This window comes from Trachurus trachurus (assembly GCF_905171665.1).
Source record: "Trachurus trachurus genome assembly, chromosome: 16".
Classification (NCBI taxonomy): domain Eukaryota; kingdom Metazoa; phylum Chordata; class Actinopteri; order Carangiformes; family Carangidae; genus Trachurus; species Trachurus trachurus.
The window spans coordinates 32,638,940-32,654,658 of NC_139902.1; the positions used below are offsets into that span (position 1 = coordinate 32,638,940).

The 15,719-nt window shown below is 44.1% G+C and overlaps 1 protein-coding gene across 1 annotated transcript; it reads right to left on the reverse strand.

Moving 5' to 3' along the window:
- Nucleotides 1–311: 311 nt before the first annotated feature.
- LOC310999813 (NACHT, LRR and PYD domains-containing protein 3-like) lies at nucleotides 312–14,808 on the reverse strand (the record flags this gene model as incomplete). Its single annotated transcript, XM_083990379.1, has 12 exons — nucleotides 312–892; nucleotides 2,296–2,342; nucleotides 3,191–3,364; nucleotides 3,487–3,660; nucleotides 4,030–4,200; nucleotides 4,348–6,139; nucleotides 6,579–6,801; nucleotides 6,989–7,049; nucleotides 7,155–7,268; nucleotides 9,271–9,337; nucleotides 9,603–9,701; nucleotides 14,469–14,808. 12 exons carry the CDS (start codon nucleotides 14,806–14,808, stop codon nucleotides 312–314), a joined length of 3,843 nt encoding a protein of 1,280 aa, XP_083846505.1.
- Nucleotides 14,809–15,719: the final 911 nt, after the last annotated feature.

The window sequence follows — 15,719 nt, forward strand, 5'->3', positions numbered from 1 at the left end:
GTTTATATTATAGTGTAGTATTACATATAGTAGCCTATTATAGTGAGAAGAGTACAGTGTTACAGTGTGTTCACACCAAACGCGATGGACGCGATGAACGCCACAAGTTTCCATTCAAAGTCAATGTAAATGACGCAATGCTGTGTTGGGCGACGCGATGAAGCGTCCATCGCATCATCGCGTGTAATGCTTGAATATGAAATTTTTTTACTTTTCAAGCGACATCGCGTGACGCTGTGCCGCGACATCCAATCAGCGTTGATATCCAACCACGTCACCGGCACAACTACCATAGTTAAGCCACACACATTTCAAAACATGGTGGAGAAGATTACTGTGGCTGTAGTCTCGCTCAGCTGACACAGTGTGATAGAGCAGCCGGGGTCCCAGACTCTAAACCCTGGGTACACAGGCTCAGTGAACTCGGTGAAGAAGGTGTGGAGATGTGTCAGTGACCTTCCAGGAGAGACTCTGTAGAAGGACAGGATGCCAGCCTCCCAGTCCAGATACAACGCCACCCTGTGGCTGCCAGCGGAGCGAACGGCAACTGCAAAGTCCTTGTCGTTGTGATATGCAGTGTACTTCTGACCAGAACAATGCAGAGCCCAGGACATCTTGTAGTGTCCTATCATACAGTCACTGGTGGTGTCACCCTTGCGACCGATGCTCTTGTAGGCCGCCCCGATCACGGCCCAGTTCCCTCCCCACTCCACCTCCCAATAGCAGCGGCTGCTCAGGCTCTGCTGGGTCAGGACTTGGGGCCAGTAGTCAAATCTGTCTGGGTGGTCGGGATACGGCTGCTGCTCCATACCCTGGGCAGCTTTTCGGTTCCCATCAGAGATAATGAGGAGTTTGTGGGCGGTGTTCATATCCAGTGTGAGCTCACATGCATCTGAGGCAAGAGGAAGAGATCAAATTAGAAATAATAATAGTCTAATATCATCCACCACAAACATTTTTGTTATGGTTTCTGGTTCAAATCTGCCCACAACCAAGGTTGAAAACCTGTCCTAAGTCTTTAACCTACTTAAATCTTACTTGGAAGAGTCACATTCTGTCTATTTCTAACAAGATTGCTAAGAATATTGGAGTTATCAGAAGAATACGTCATCTCCTGCCTGGTAAAATCTTGATTAATTTATATTATACGATGATCTATCCTTTCATTTCATATTGTAATATTATTTGGGCAAGCACTTTCAAGAGCTCTCTCAACTGTATTCTCGTTTTACAAAAGCGATTCATCAAAATGATAACATTTTCTAGCAGATTTACTAGATCCACACCTCTGTTTCAATCCCTAAGTATTCTTCCTGTTTTTGCTGTAAATACTTTTCAAATATGTATTTTTGTTTATCAATCTATACACAAGTTACTCCCAATTTGTTTCCAAACTGTATTTCAGTTAAATTCCCAGATTCATAATTTCAACACTAGATCAGCAAATAATCTTCATCCCACCTTTTTTAAGTCTACTTTTTCTCAGTTCTCAATCAGATTTAGAGGTCCGCATTTTTGGAATGCACTACCAATCCACCTTAGAAACTGCACAAGTATAAATTCATTTAAGAAACAAATAATTCACTTTCTATTGGCCCAATTGAGCGATTCATAATTCCACATACTTTTTACATCATTTTTGTTTTTCTCTCTCTCCTTTTCTAATTGTTTTGTTTTTCACATGATGGTAAACTGAACTTCCGCTGAATGTCAAATGTTTATCCTGAATATCCACACAATATTGATTTTCTCTTTTTTAATTGTTTTATGTTGTTTTTTCATTCTAAATTTATGTTGAATGTTTGTCTTATGGAGGACCACTTGACAAGCCCTTAGGGGTTTTTTTGGTTTCTCCTGCACATTTGCTTTATCTACTGTATACTTTGTATGTCTCTTGTCGTTGTCGTTCCACTTTTTTAATATGCTGTTTTATACATCTTTTATGTGCTAAATAAAAATACAACAAAATACAAAAAATACTGTAGCTTGTCCATCAACCTATACAATTCTGGTCCACTCTACTGTTATCCACTGAAGGACCACCTACTCTACTGACATCCTCTAAAGGTCCCTACTTTTTACTTTACTTTCTAACCCTAACCCTACTCTACTGACATCATCTGTCAAAGTTTCATTGTCAACTCATACCCTCTTCAAGTCTTCAAGTATCTACATCCAAGTCCAGTTGACTGAGACAGCAGGTGTAAACTGGACCACAGTTTCTCCTTATGATCAACACTGTCACCATCACTGGTCATTGTGTGTGTTACATCACGATAGAATATTTTAACTTACATTTAGTCAGTCCAAGTTTTAGCCAGCATTCTGCATTGCGGTCGACTCTGGTGGTACAAAGGTACAGACAGCATGAACACAAATTTAAGTGTTTGCAAAGGGACAAAATGGGTTTCTTTTTTTAAGATACTGTATATGTTGGGCTTTTTACTACAGTATGATAGGACAGTGAGAGAGACAGGGAATAAGGACCGTGGGTTGGATTAGAACCCAGGCTGCTGTGATGAGGATCCTCTATGGGATCAGACCAGAGCAGACCTGCCAACCTAGCAAAATAATTTGAGTACCACTTGTCGTGCGGCTCGATGTTGTATTTTTTTTATTTTTTACTGTGAAAGTACCGTTATCAAAAGTTGTCAGGTTTGCTGACACACACACACACACACACACACACACACACACACACACACACACACACACACACACACACACACACACACACACACACACACACACACACACACACACACACACACACACACAGTTTGGCTTTTTATCTGATGCGGGGGGCACAGGGAACAGGGAGGGAAGCAGAGGGCAGGAGGCAGGAAGGATGGGAGCGGGGCTATAATGCTATAGGTTCGGCAGACTCGTTATTCTCCGCTACTCTACGATAATTGGTGGAAACTGCTTCACCACCACACTGCTGCATCGTGTTGTCAGACATGAGTATTGCACGTGCACATTTCTCACAGAACTCACAGATGTCAGCAGCTTTGAGCATAGTTTAAAGAGGCGAATCGTACCAGCCTATTTTTTTTTTTCAAATGTTCTACCTGCTATGCAAAATGCAAACAGGTTTGCAGGTCTGCCAGAGTGCAGAGGATTTCTAATGATATTCACTTGTGATGTAGTGAAACATTGATTGTGTGTGTTTTTTTGTTTTTGTTTTTACCTCAGTTTTGCTGATCCCCATGGCCCCTCCTCCAGAGCTTCAGAGATGAGCTTCACTCCAGACTCTCCCAGGTGATTGTAGCTCAGGTCAATCTCTTTCAGGTAGGAGGAGTTGGACTTTACTGCTGAAGTCAAGAAACCACAACCTCTCTCCGTGACGCAGCAAAACGACAACCTGGTGAGAGGCAGAATTCAAATTAGACTCAAACAAAAGCTACTAAAATGTTAAGAGGGAAAGCTGAGTGTTTCAGGACAGAGTCATGGTGAGGGACAACCACTGTTCCAGAGTAACGTTACCTGAGTGTTTCCAGTTTACAGGACTCATTTCCCAGTCCGATGCTGAGTCGCTGCACTCCCTCGTCTCCAATGTAATTGTCGCTCAGGTCCAGCTCCTGAAGCTGTGATGAGGAACAGCTGAGGACTGAAGCCAGCTGTTCACAGCATCTCTGGGTGAGACCACATCTGTTAAGTCTGAATGGACAAGCAGAGAAGTCATTAGGATAAATCTTGGAGGGACCATGAGTTGATATTATCCCCCCTTTTCAACTGACATCAGTGGGTGTACACAGGTTTTTTCTAAACATGGGTAAACCCAGGAAGGAAGATTGAGTTCATATAGATGTTCTGTTCAAACCAATGGCAATTAAGCATTTTTTCTGTTGTTGTGTTAGCAGGTTTTCTGACCAGTGGAAAAGGGGCTTACGTTTGGTATAAACCATCTGGGAGTCATCAAGTTGGTTACGTCAGAAGAAAGGGGCCGGCAAAAAACACAATGATCTATACCTACCAGTAAGAAAGTATTAGGGACCGGAAGAGATCCAGAAAATACATGTTGCTCACATGAGTGTCTTCAGTCTGCAGTGTGGACTCTGGAGTCCGGGACAGAGGAGCTTAACTCCAGAGTCTTGTAAATTATTGTCACTTAAGTCTAAATCACACAGCTCTGATGCTGAGCTGAGAGCGGAGGACAGCGCCTGGCAGCAGGTTGCACTGAGTCCACAGTCATTCAACCTGATGGACAAAGACAAAAGACTTCAGGTTTGTATAGCATCATCTGCAAGTCATCAGTCATCTACAACACTGAGTTTGAAAGTTGTGCTTAAGGCTTAAGGTTTAACAAACACTCATATGATTTGTCATGGGGAGATTTGGAGAGACACTTGCTTTGCTGATTTGGATGCTTTGAGGACCGGGAGGAGCCTCTGAAGACCTTCTTCATTCCTGGAGTACTTCGTCAGTTCAAACAGCTCCAGATTCTCCTGAGAGGTCAGCAACACAAAGACCAGAGCTGCCCACTGAGTTGAAGAGAACTCATCTGTACCCGAGTCTCGGCCTGAGTCCAAGTACTTCTGGATCTCCTCCACCAGAGAGTCATCGTTCAACTCGCTCAGACAGTGGAAGAGATTTATACACCTGTCAGGGTGAGGACTCTGCTGGATTCTGTCTTTAATGTACTTGATGGTTTCCTCATGACTCTGAGAGTCACAGGTTTGGACCTTTATCTTCAGGCCTCTGAGCAGATCCTGACTGGAGTCCAGAGAGAGTCCGAGGAGGAAACGCAGGAAGAGATCCAGGTGGCCATTGTCGCTTTCTAAAGCACTGTCCACTGCTGCTTTGTGTATGTCGGACACAGACTTTGCTTTGGGTGATTCTCCAGATTCCTTGATCATCAGGTTTACACCACTGACCTTGTACGTCACATGGACAAATAGGGCTGCAAGAAACTCTTGGACAGACAGATGGACAAAGCAGAAGACTTGGTGCTGCAACCAGGACTCTTCCTTGAAGACCTGAGTGCAGACCCCTGAGTAGATAGATGCCTCTTTGACATCAATCCCACACTCTCTAAGATCCTCCTCATAGAAGATCAGGTTGCCTTTCTGCAACTGCTCGAAGGCCAACTTCCCAAGGGACATAATCATCTTGTAAGTGTGTTCAGGATCCAGTTTTTGCTCTTTGCAGTACTTGTCTTGCATCTGTGTGGTCTGGTGTGCCAGGAAGTGGATGTACATCTGAGTCAGTGTCTTTGGCATCTTCCCTCCTCCTGCACTGGCAAACACTTTTTCCAGGACAATGGAGGAAATCCAGCAGAACACCGGCACATGGCACATGATGTGGAGACTTCTTGTTGACTTGATGTGAGTGACTACTGTTTTGGCCAAGTTTTCATCAGCAATTTTCTTGTGGAAGTACTGCGCCTTCTGTTGGTCACTGAAGCCTCGTATCTCAGTCACCCGGTCAACATACTGTGGAGGGATGCAGCCGGCTGCAGCCGGTCGGGTAGTGATCCACACACTGGCTTTTGGTAGCAGATTACCTGCAATGAGGTTTGTTAGCAGCACATCTACTGAGGCCACCTGTGTAGCATCACAACATCTCTTGTTTCCATTAAAATCCAGATCCAGTCTGCATTCATCAAGACCATCCAGTACAAACAGGACTTTGTACATCTTCAGGTCTTTGAGTCCAGATTCTCTCAGGCCTGGAGTGAGGACATACAGAAGCTCCATCAGACTTGTTTCCTCCTCTCTGAGTAAATTCAGCTCCCTAAAAGGAAGTGAAAACAGGAGCTGGATGTCCTGATTGGCCTTGTCCTCGGACCAGTCCAGCATGAACTTCTGTGCCAGGACAGTTTTACCGATGCCTGCGATCCCCTGGGTGAGAACTGCTCGGATTGGTTTCCCATGTTCGAGTAAGGGCTTGAAGATGTCATCACACTTGATTGGTGTTTCTACTGACCTTGGTCGGTTGATGGCCTTCTCAGTTTGTCTCACCTCATGTTCACTATTGATTTTTCTGATGCCTCCATCAAGTAGGTAGAGTTCTGTGTATATTTTATTGAAGGGTATGACATTTCCCTCATATCTAATCCCTTCAGACATGTACTCATATGCCCTCATCATAGAGGATTTATGTTTCTGCTGATACACGTTGAGTTCTCCACAAAACCCTAAGGGAAGAAAGATTTGTCAGTAGCGATATTCAAAAAAAACTACTCTATCTGTCTGTCTCTGTCTGTCTGTCTGTCTGTCTGTCTGTCTGTCTGTCTGTCTGTCTGTCTGTCTGTCTGTCTGTCTGTCTGTCCGTCTGTCTGTCCGTCCTATAATTTGGATGATGTGTGCTTGAATTAAGACAACTTCCTAATTGTAAATTTCACCATGCAATTCAGCATCGCAAAGGTCTTAGTAAGATCAGGTTGACCAAATACAATGTACAAGTTCTTTGCCCATAAATCACTAAACGATCCCACAAAACTGCAGAGGATGGCTGGCTTTCTGTTCTGCAATATTTTCTGTAAGTAAATTTAGAAATTTGGTGGAAATATATGACTCTGAACTCACACACATACACTTCCTGTTAATTTTTCAATAGCATCTCTTATATCTTACTTTGCTGAAGGAGGGTGACATAAGCATCTTGTTTCATGGTCTTCAAAACAAGTAGGACAATCTGTAGAAATCCTTCTTTGGCTCCAGTTTTTAACTCAATCAGTTCTTCATTGACCTCCTCCTCCTTTTCTGTGCCTCCCTTACATTCGCCACTGGAACTGAGGATGTTCCAAACTCTCATCATGTTTGATTTCATGAATTCTGAAACTTTGTCCTCAAAATCCTGAAATAAAGACATTTTAGTTTAATAATATTTTCCATGATCAATGGAGAATTCAGTGAAGAAAACAGTACTGTATCTTTGTCTTTGTCAGGTCTGCTGGCAGCAGCTATCTGTTATACAGAGTGCACATAGCAGGAGGCCAACCCCCCCACAGAGCTACAGAGCTCCTTTCTTTAAATACACCCACCTTTTGGTTCAGGGTCTGACTTGAAGCAGTCTGGTCACTGGAAGCTCCTGAGTGTGTCCATCTGTAAATACATGTGCAGACTGAAAACACAGGAAGATCTCACACTGACAGTGATGTTTTACAGAAATATTTTATTCAGCGTTGGAGGACACGTTGTCCTTCTCACCGTTCATCAGGAGGAACCTCGTCTCCGCTGAACTTCAGAGGATTTCTCATGGAGTGGTCGCTCTTTAGAGAGACTCCACTGGGACATGAAGATGCTGCTGCTGCTGGTTGGACTCTGTAACCAAGGACAAGATCAAACATGTATCCTCCTTTAAAATTCACTAGCATTGGTTTACAATTTTTTCTCAGTATCAAACCCATGAGCTCACTCTGTTCCCCTGTCCTAGGATCAATGGCACCCAGAGCCATCCCAGCCGCCCCCAGCCCCGTCTCCATCCAGAACCATCCCCAGTCCAGTCTCTCGCACTTCGGCCTCCTTTTGACCACCTCTCCAGTTACCCAGTTGAGTTTGTTTCCCACTCAGTCTGAGTCTGCACTGTAATCCATCCCTTGACCCTGAACCTTAACAATACCAGTCGTTCCACTAACACATGAAAGCACTGAATATTCACTGAGAGAGGCCGCCGCAAACATCAGTCGCGCTGCAAGGTTCAATATTACATTACAAGTAAAAACACACCCTCCTCATATCAGCAGTAATGCAACACCTGAGTCTGTCCTCAGTCTGATTTCAGCTTTCAGTTCTTCACTGAGGAAAAACAACACAAATATGTCTTGTCTCATCACTTTCTTTCTTTCATAATTGTATTCCTTCTGCTGAACGATCAGGCTTTTCTTGTGTAGTCCAATCCACTTGTGAACTGTGTGTTGGACGTTTGTTTCTATCTGTTGCTAGGAAACTCACTGCTCCTCCTCCGGTCCTCTTGTGAGCTAAAACGTGTCATTTCCTGTTTGCAGCGCCCGTCGACATGAAATTCCAAGCGACAAATATTAAGAAAAGGCTCCTGCACACTGTCATCACTGTCAGCACACAACAACGTTTCGGTCCTGAGACCTAACCTGTCTCTGGACTGAAACGTTGTTCAGCTCAAGAGATCTATGCAAGTGATGACAGTATGCGGGAGCCTTTTCTTATGTTTCTCGACCACGCAGGTCTTATCCAACGCACCTGTCCGTCCGTTTTTGGATAGGACAGTGAGGAGAGACAGGAAAGCAGAGAGAGACACCGAGGGAATGACACTGTCTCAGTCAGAAGAAGTTCAACCAGTGATCACTGCTTAGGGGCAGACTTTACAATATGGGATGAGCTCTAACCACTCAACCACCAAGCATCCTGGAAAACGTATTTAATCCTTTGGATTCCTCATATGATTCATTTAATGTAGACACATTTTCAACAGGAACTCTTAATAAGGTAAGGTGAGGTAAACTTTACAAGTCCCGTAAGGAAATTTCGCATCAGTGCAGTGCAATAAAATTCCATTGAGGACCCTAAGAAGAAATAGGGATCCTAGAAATAAACAAATAAACTTAGCAAGATGTCATAAAAAACATAAAATAAGCAACTTACTGTAATAAATAAGATCATAGTAAGAACATCATAAAAAACTTACTGTCATAATAAAACCACATAAGACCATAAGTCCATAGTCCAACCCTAAAACTAGGTGCAACAAAAAAAATAGCAGCAGAAGGAAATTAAAGTGACCATGAAAATAGCAGCGAGTTCTGACTCCGACTGGAGGACATGATAGGGTCATAACAAAAAAACAATAACAAAACCATATAAGACCGTAATAAGATCATAGTCCAACCATAAAACTAGATCTGTGCAACAAAGCAATTGCAGCAAAAGGAAATTACAATGACTGGGGGCTAGGATCCACAGCAATGAGCCTCCCCACTGCCCTAGTGGGAAAGAGAGGAGTGGGAAGGCCGATCAACATGAGATGTGTTCAGTTGTTTGTTGAGGCGTGATATTTTCATGTTGACTCTATATTTAAGAAGTTGTAAGAGAAGTTCTCTGAACTTTTTAAAAAACATTTGAAATCTACATATTTAAAGAGGAACTATGCAAGTCTGGTCACTTTTCTTTTGTTTTGCTAACCTTTCTCCCGGCCATTTGTTTCCAACGAAGCCAGTGATAAATCAATCCATGGAGCAGTGGATAACGTTATTTATCATCTACCATATTACCATTTGTATATTTGAGTAGTAATAATATAATAAAATTAAATATCATATTATCATTCATATTTTCTAATAGGTCTACTCACACATCTTGCAGGTCACTGCTGACCAGACCAGACGTTCTTCCTCCATCTGCTCTCTTGTGTCTTTCACCTTTAATGGAAACAGAAAACAACAAATTTTTTATTCTGGACTTTTATCTGTGAAGGGTCAACTGAACACATCTCTAAAACGGTGAACATTTACATAAAGAAATAACAAAATGGTGTATTGGTGCACAAACATATACAAAATTATATTATACACAACATATTTATAAAATAATGTGTTATAACTGTATGCCATTTTAATGATTAGTGATGTTAAATTGAGTCTGTAGATTCCACTGTAAAAACCAAAGAACATGTTGTTTGTTTACCTCGTCCCTTGCCTCCATCACTTTCTGTCTTCCATTGTCTCTGAGTGTCTCCTCCGTCCTTGAGGTCAAGCTCTGATGGATTCAGTTCATCCATTTCACCTGTAGAAAAGAAAAGAAAAAACATTCACTGTGTATCTGCTCATTCTTTGTTGCTTGCCCACTGTCTGATTGAAGTTGTATGGATTTGTATACGTGAGTTGCCTACTTTATGCTGCGTTCACATGGAGTCCGGCAGACGGTAAACAGCAAATGCCGCTGGACGGAACAGTAAAAACAAACAAACTGTCCAACGGCACGGCACAATGCTGCTTTGGCAACGTCAATATACTCATCATAAACTCAAAACACAAAACATAATAAATTCAACATAGTGAGGATACCATCGCGGCAGACGGCAAAAGTTAAAATATTTTAACTCTGGACGGCATTGCCGTTTGCCATTGCCGGCGACGGTAGTATTTATTGCCCGCCTCTTCCAAGTTTTACCGTCGTTCTCTCATCCACTAACATGACATCCGGTTTGCCGTCTGCCATCTGCCGCGACTCCATGTGAATGCAGTTTAAGCTCATTCACTAGCATCTAAAAACATGGCTAGACAGCCAAATTTGCTCTCATAGTTTATCATAACTTCGGGAAAAAAAGTTAGACAAATGTGGCAAAGTAGCTTGCCTACACAGCAGAAACAAGTCGATTCAAAACTGCGATGATGACTCAACACAATGTCGTTTAATTTCTTAGAACGAGCTGAACCGTCTTTGTTGTTTTCCTGCCATTTCACCTCAGACTTCTGACATTAACATTAACATTAACATAAACTTAAACTTACTGTTTAACAGGTGGAGACGTCGTTGGTGTCTCTCCGCTGCATTTCACCAAAATGACAGAAAGTCTAAAGGTGTTGGATCAAAGTTTAATCATAAAGTTATACGAGGTGATATGACCTGCCGTAGGAGGGGAAGAGGACGATGAAGACGGAGCAGGAGGTAGTCAGATACTCAGCTGCAGCTTCATTCAGCCTGTTCTGTCTACTGCAGCCTTTATGGCAAATACACGGCAAAGGCAATAAAAAGAGATGTTTTAATATGATCCAATATATGATGAATGCAATAAAATGCAATAAAAGTGGCTGTATCTCAACCAGCCAGTGTAGTACAGCTGGGCATCAATTTTGAGCCATTAGGTCATCATATGACGGGAAGCTATTGAACACAAATGTTTTTTGTTTTGTTTTTTAAAGAGAGATTAAAATAAAAAATATGAGGACTACTATAAAATGTGGCTGTATCTTAATTAAGTGTAGTGTAGTACTAGTATGATCCTGCACTGATTCTGAGACATTAGGTCACATGACCTGAAAGCTATTGAGCTGAAATTATTAGAAAAATAATTTAAAAATATGACAACAATGTAGCTAAACATCCTGTATCTCTCACCATCTCTGTATAACAGTCTATGATCACCACATTGTCTTGTTTGACAAGGCACACAAACTTAACAAAGATAACAAAATGAAGGAGGATGTGTGGCGAAGCGTGTCGTTTATTCATCAGGTCCCCAGTGTGTAAAGGCCTTAAAGGTGTACAGAAAATAAAATTGAGCCCACTCTGGATCATAAAATTAATGTAATAACTCATCTTTCAGACGATGTAGGCCAAACTTTGTGCAAAATTCTATTTTTGAGTAAATCCGGGATGAAAGTGTGTTTTTTTTTTCTGCATTGGATAATGCAGGCGCACGGATTATACGTCAGCCTGTACACGATTCATCAGCCACTGATATTGGATCCGTCATCCGTCATTCAAACGTCTGAGACACGCACACACGGAGCTCGGTCACGCCCCAAGCTTTGAATATCCTGCCCGCTCGATAACGACCAATCAAATTCGTTTTCCTTACTCGGGTAAACTCGTGTTGCAGCTCGTGACAACTCGGCGCGACAAACAGGACAAACGGCCATTTCTGTACACCTTTAAAAGTGGCCAAAAAAATATTTAATTGAATTCTGCAGTTCAGTGCTGTATATTATTATGATCAAGTTCAATTATATTAATCATTCATATTTGTTACGCCCCAGCTAGGGGTCTCTGAGGAGCAACATGAATGCGAGACCCTCTTCCCAGAACTCAAAGCAGCCACCAGGATTCAAATAGGAAATAACTGGTAATTTATTGATACAAGAATAAATAAAGGAGATATAAACAACTGAGATGACGTCAGGGTGGACCCAGGCCAACATAACAAACAAAAGAGGAATCAAAAACTCAAAATGACAAACTGACCTGCAAAGAAAAGAAAAGGAAAGAACATAAACTGCCCTCCCTGGCTAACCACAAAACATGAGAAAACTGATAACTGAAATGGCGGTCCACCCCTACAAAAGAACACAACTAAAAGTGGCTGGTTGGGTTAAGGAAAGGAGTCTTCTGCCGTGCTCTGCCCATCGCCGACTGCTCAGCTGGAGTTTAAATGCCAAGCCCCCAGACCCACGCGCCAATCCCCGACCAGGCTGAGGACCAGGCACCAATCGCTCGGGAGTGGGAGGAGTTTGAGGCTAACGAGCACCACCTGGGATGAGAGACAGACACACCACATACACACCTGCACACATTTAACAGATAACGACGGCAGTCGTAACACCCCCCAACCCAAAATTAGACATCCCCCCTGCGATGTCCAATTCCTACAAAAACACAATGACAAAAAGAACTATAAGAACAAATAGCCAAAGTAATGCATACCACCAAGCTCATACCTCCTCAGGAGGACGGCCCCAGCGCCAGGCACACTGGGGTCCCCCTCCAGCGGGAAACCGGCAACTCACCTCCTGCTGCGTCAGAGACCGCTCCGTCGGGTCCAAACTGGGTGCCTGCTGCTTACTGGACCAGCACCCCCTCCCGACAAAGTCGGGATGTAACACAGTAGAGTGACAGCGATTAACACAAAGCGACGGATCAATTTCCAGCCGCTGAATAACATCTGCCCGAGTGGCAGGAAATAAGCAGAATTTGGACTCCTGGTCACTTAAAACCTCAGAGTTCGGGGGACGAGCAACTGGCAGTGAACAATTATGTTGTACCAACCCATCATCAGCCAGTCGGAACAGCGGAGCAGCAGTGGCACCAGGACGCACAGAGACCACCGGTGCAGCAGGTGATGAGGAGAAACGGGCCCTGGAAAGGTAAAGCTGACAGACACACGACTTTCTGTTTCGACCAGATTCATCAGATTCACTCGACATCTTACCGGGACACTCGGAACACAGACCTTTTACTTCAACCGGGCTCAACGGCTCAAACGCAACACATGGTTCAGAAATATTCACACCTTCCGACACCTTCACATTTTTTACACGGGGTGAAGCAGAACAATAGCACACACTCTCACACAGAAACCTGTTGTCACCCACATTACGAACCGGTGCGCGCGTCGGGGCGCACACAGGGCACACATTGGACACAGAAGAGGCAGAGCAAACCTAGTCGGGCGCACAAACGAGTTCAGGGAAAGAAAACACATTCTCACCAGCTAAATCATTTCCAAGAATGAACGAAACCCCTTTAATAGGGAACGACGGACGAACGGCGACTTTTACGCACCCTGTCACTAGGGGCGAGGACAACTGCACCCGGTGCAGCGGCGCTTTTACAACACTCATTCTAATGCCTCGTACCAACAGATCAGACTCACACGAGGTTTTAGATGAGAGAGGCAAAACACTATTGAGCATAAACGAATGACAGGCAGCGGTGTCACGGAGAATTTTCACCGGCACTTTCTCTTTTTCCTCGCCAGGCAATGAAACGAAGCCCTGGGAGATGAACGGTCTGAAGCAGGGATCTACCTCACCAAGCACTCCAGCATCCCGCACCGCGTGAGATTGTTTTCCAAATTCGGGCACCGCGTTCAAAAAACCCACACCGACAGGACCCTCATGAGGGTTAACATTTTTACGTTTGAGCACAGGACACCCAGCAATTAGATGACCTGGCTCATGACAATAGTAGCACTCGCGGTTCTCCCCAGCGGCGGGGACTGGTGTACTTCTACGCGCAAACGTCGAGGACCTCATTCGCTGATCTGGCGGAGAATTAAAACTGCGGACTGGCCCAGTGAAGACACTTTTGTGAGTCAAAACAAACTCATCCGCCAGAACCGCCCCGTTCGACAGTGACACCACTTTTTGCTCGTTCAGATAAACAACAATTCGTTCCGGAAGACACTTCTTAAATTCCTCGAGTAACATTAATTCTCTCATGTCGGCCAACGTTGCAACATTACACGTGTGACACCACTTATCAAACAAAACACTCTTCTCACGCGCAAACTCCACATGAGTCTGGTTGGCAGTTTTTTCCCTATTTCTGAATTTTTGCCTGTAGGCTTCTGGCACAAGTTCATACGCTTGTAACACAGTTTTTTTTAACAACTCGTAGTTTAAACTCTGATCAATGGTCAGACTCGTGCAAACTTCCTGGGCTTTCCCAACAAGTTTGCACTGCAGCAAGAGTGACCAAAACTCCCTGGGCCAATTTAATGCCACAGCGATCCGCTCGAAAGCGCTGAAATAGGAGTCAACCTCCGACTCCCGAAACGGGGGGACCAATGCAATGTGCTTGCTAATGAATGAATGAATGAATGAATGAATGAATGAATGAATATTTTATTTTCGTGTCATGCCACCACTGTGGCCCATCCCATATGGGATTACAAGACACAATAACAAATACAAAAAAACAAAAACTAGACAGTCCTTCCTGTTGGTGTTACTTGCCACACAAGTGTGACATAAATAAACAATTTCAGATTACTTTCAGTACTCAACGATATATCGCTCTTCGTCTCATTGCTAATATCGAAAGCGTTACCAGCGGAAGCAGAGAATATGTGACTAGCTCGAGGGGTGGAGACCACAGGTGTGCTTTGCTCTAGCTCCAGAGCTCTCACACGGAGCTGCATGGCCTGCACCTCAAGCTCTTTGTTTCTGGTTTCAACCTCCTTTATTCGGAGGGCTAGGCGGAGCTCCTCTGTGGACACACCGCCCACAGGAAACCCAGAGGCACGCTCACGCTCCGCATCGGCGGCGAGGACGCCAGCAACCTCCGCTGCCCTCGTCTCCGCCCCCGGAGAAGCAAGCACCGCCTCAGCCGCCAAAGCAGCCTTTGTCTCCTCCGCACCAGAAACAGCTTGAGCAGGTAACACCCTCATCTCCACCAACCTCTCACCCAACACATGTTGCAACTCTGCTTCCCCTGACGCGTAAGATACAACAACCCCATAGAAATTGGCCATAATTAACAAATCTGCCTTCCCACACTGTTCTAATCCCTCCCAGGAAGGACTCTTCACAAACTCCATGACTCCCCCCCGCACAAAGAAAACTGCCAACCAGAATACTCACCACTAAACTACTTACCGAAGAACCGGACGCGTGAGGAGAAAGCGGACGAGCCCCCAATTCATGTTACGCCCCAGCTAGGGGTCTCTGAGGAGCAACATGAATGCGAGACCCTCCTCCCAGAACTCAAAGCAGCCACCGGATTCAAATAGGAAATAACTGGTAATTTATTGATACAAGAATAAATAAAGGAGATATAAACAACTGAGATGACGTCAGGGTGGACCCAGGCCAACATAACAAACAAAAGAGGAATCTTACTCAAAATGACAAACTGACCTGCAAAGAAAAGAAAAGGAAAGAACATAAACTGCCCTCCCTGGCTAACCACAAAAACATGAGAAAACTGGTAACTGAAATGGCGGTCCACCCCTACAAAAGAACAACATAACTAAAGGTGGCTGGTTGGGTTAAGGAAAGGAGTCTTCTGCCGTGCTCTGCCCCCTCGCCGACTGCTCAGCTGGAGTTTAAATGCCAAGCCCCCAGACCCACGCGCCAATCCCCGACCAGGCTGAGGACCAGGCACCAATCGCTCGGGAGTGGGAGGAGTTTGAGGCTAACAAGCACCACCTGGGATGAGAGACAGAGACACACCACATACACACCTGCACACATTTAACAGATAACGACGGCAGTCGTAACATATTTCAGTCACTATTATTGACGATGAAAAAAGTATCATTGGTTCATTTAAGCATTACATCACGACAGGCCTTGGTAT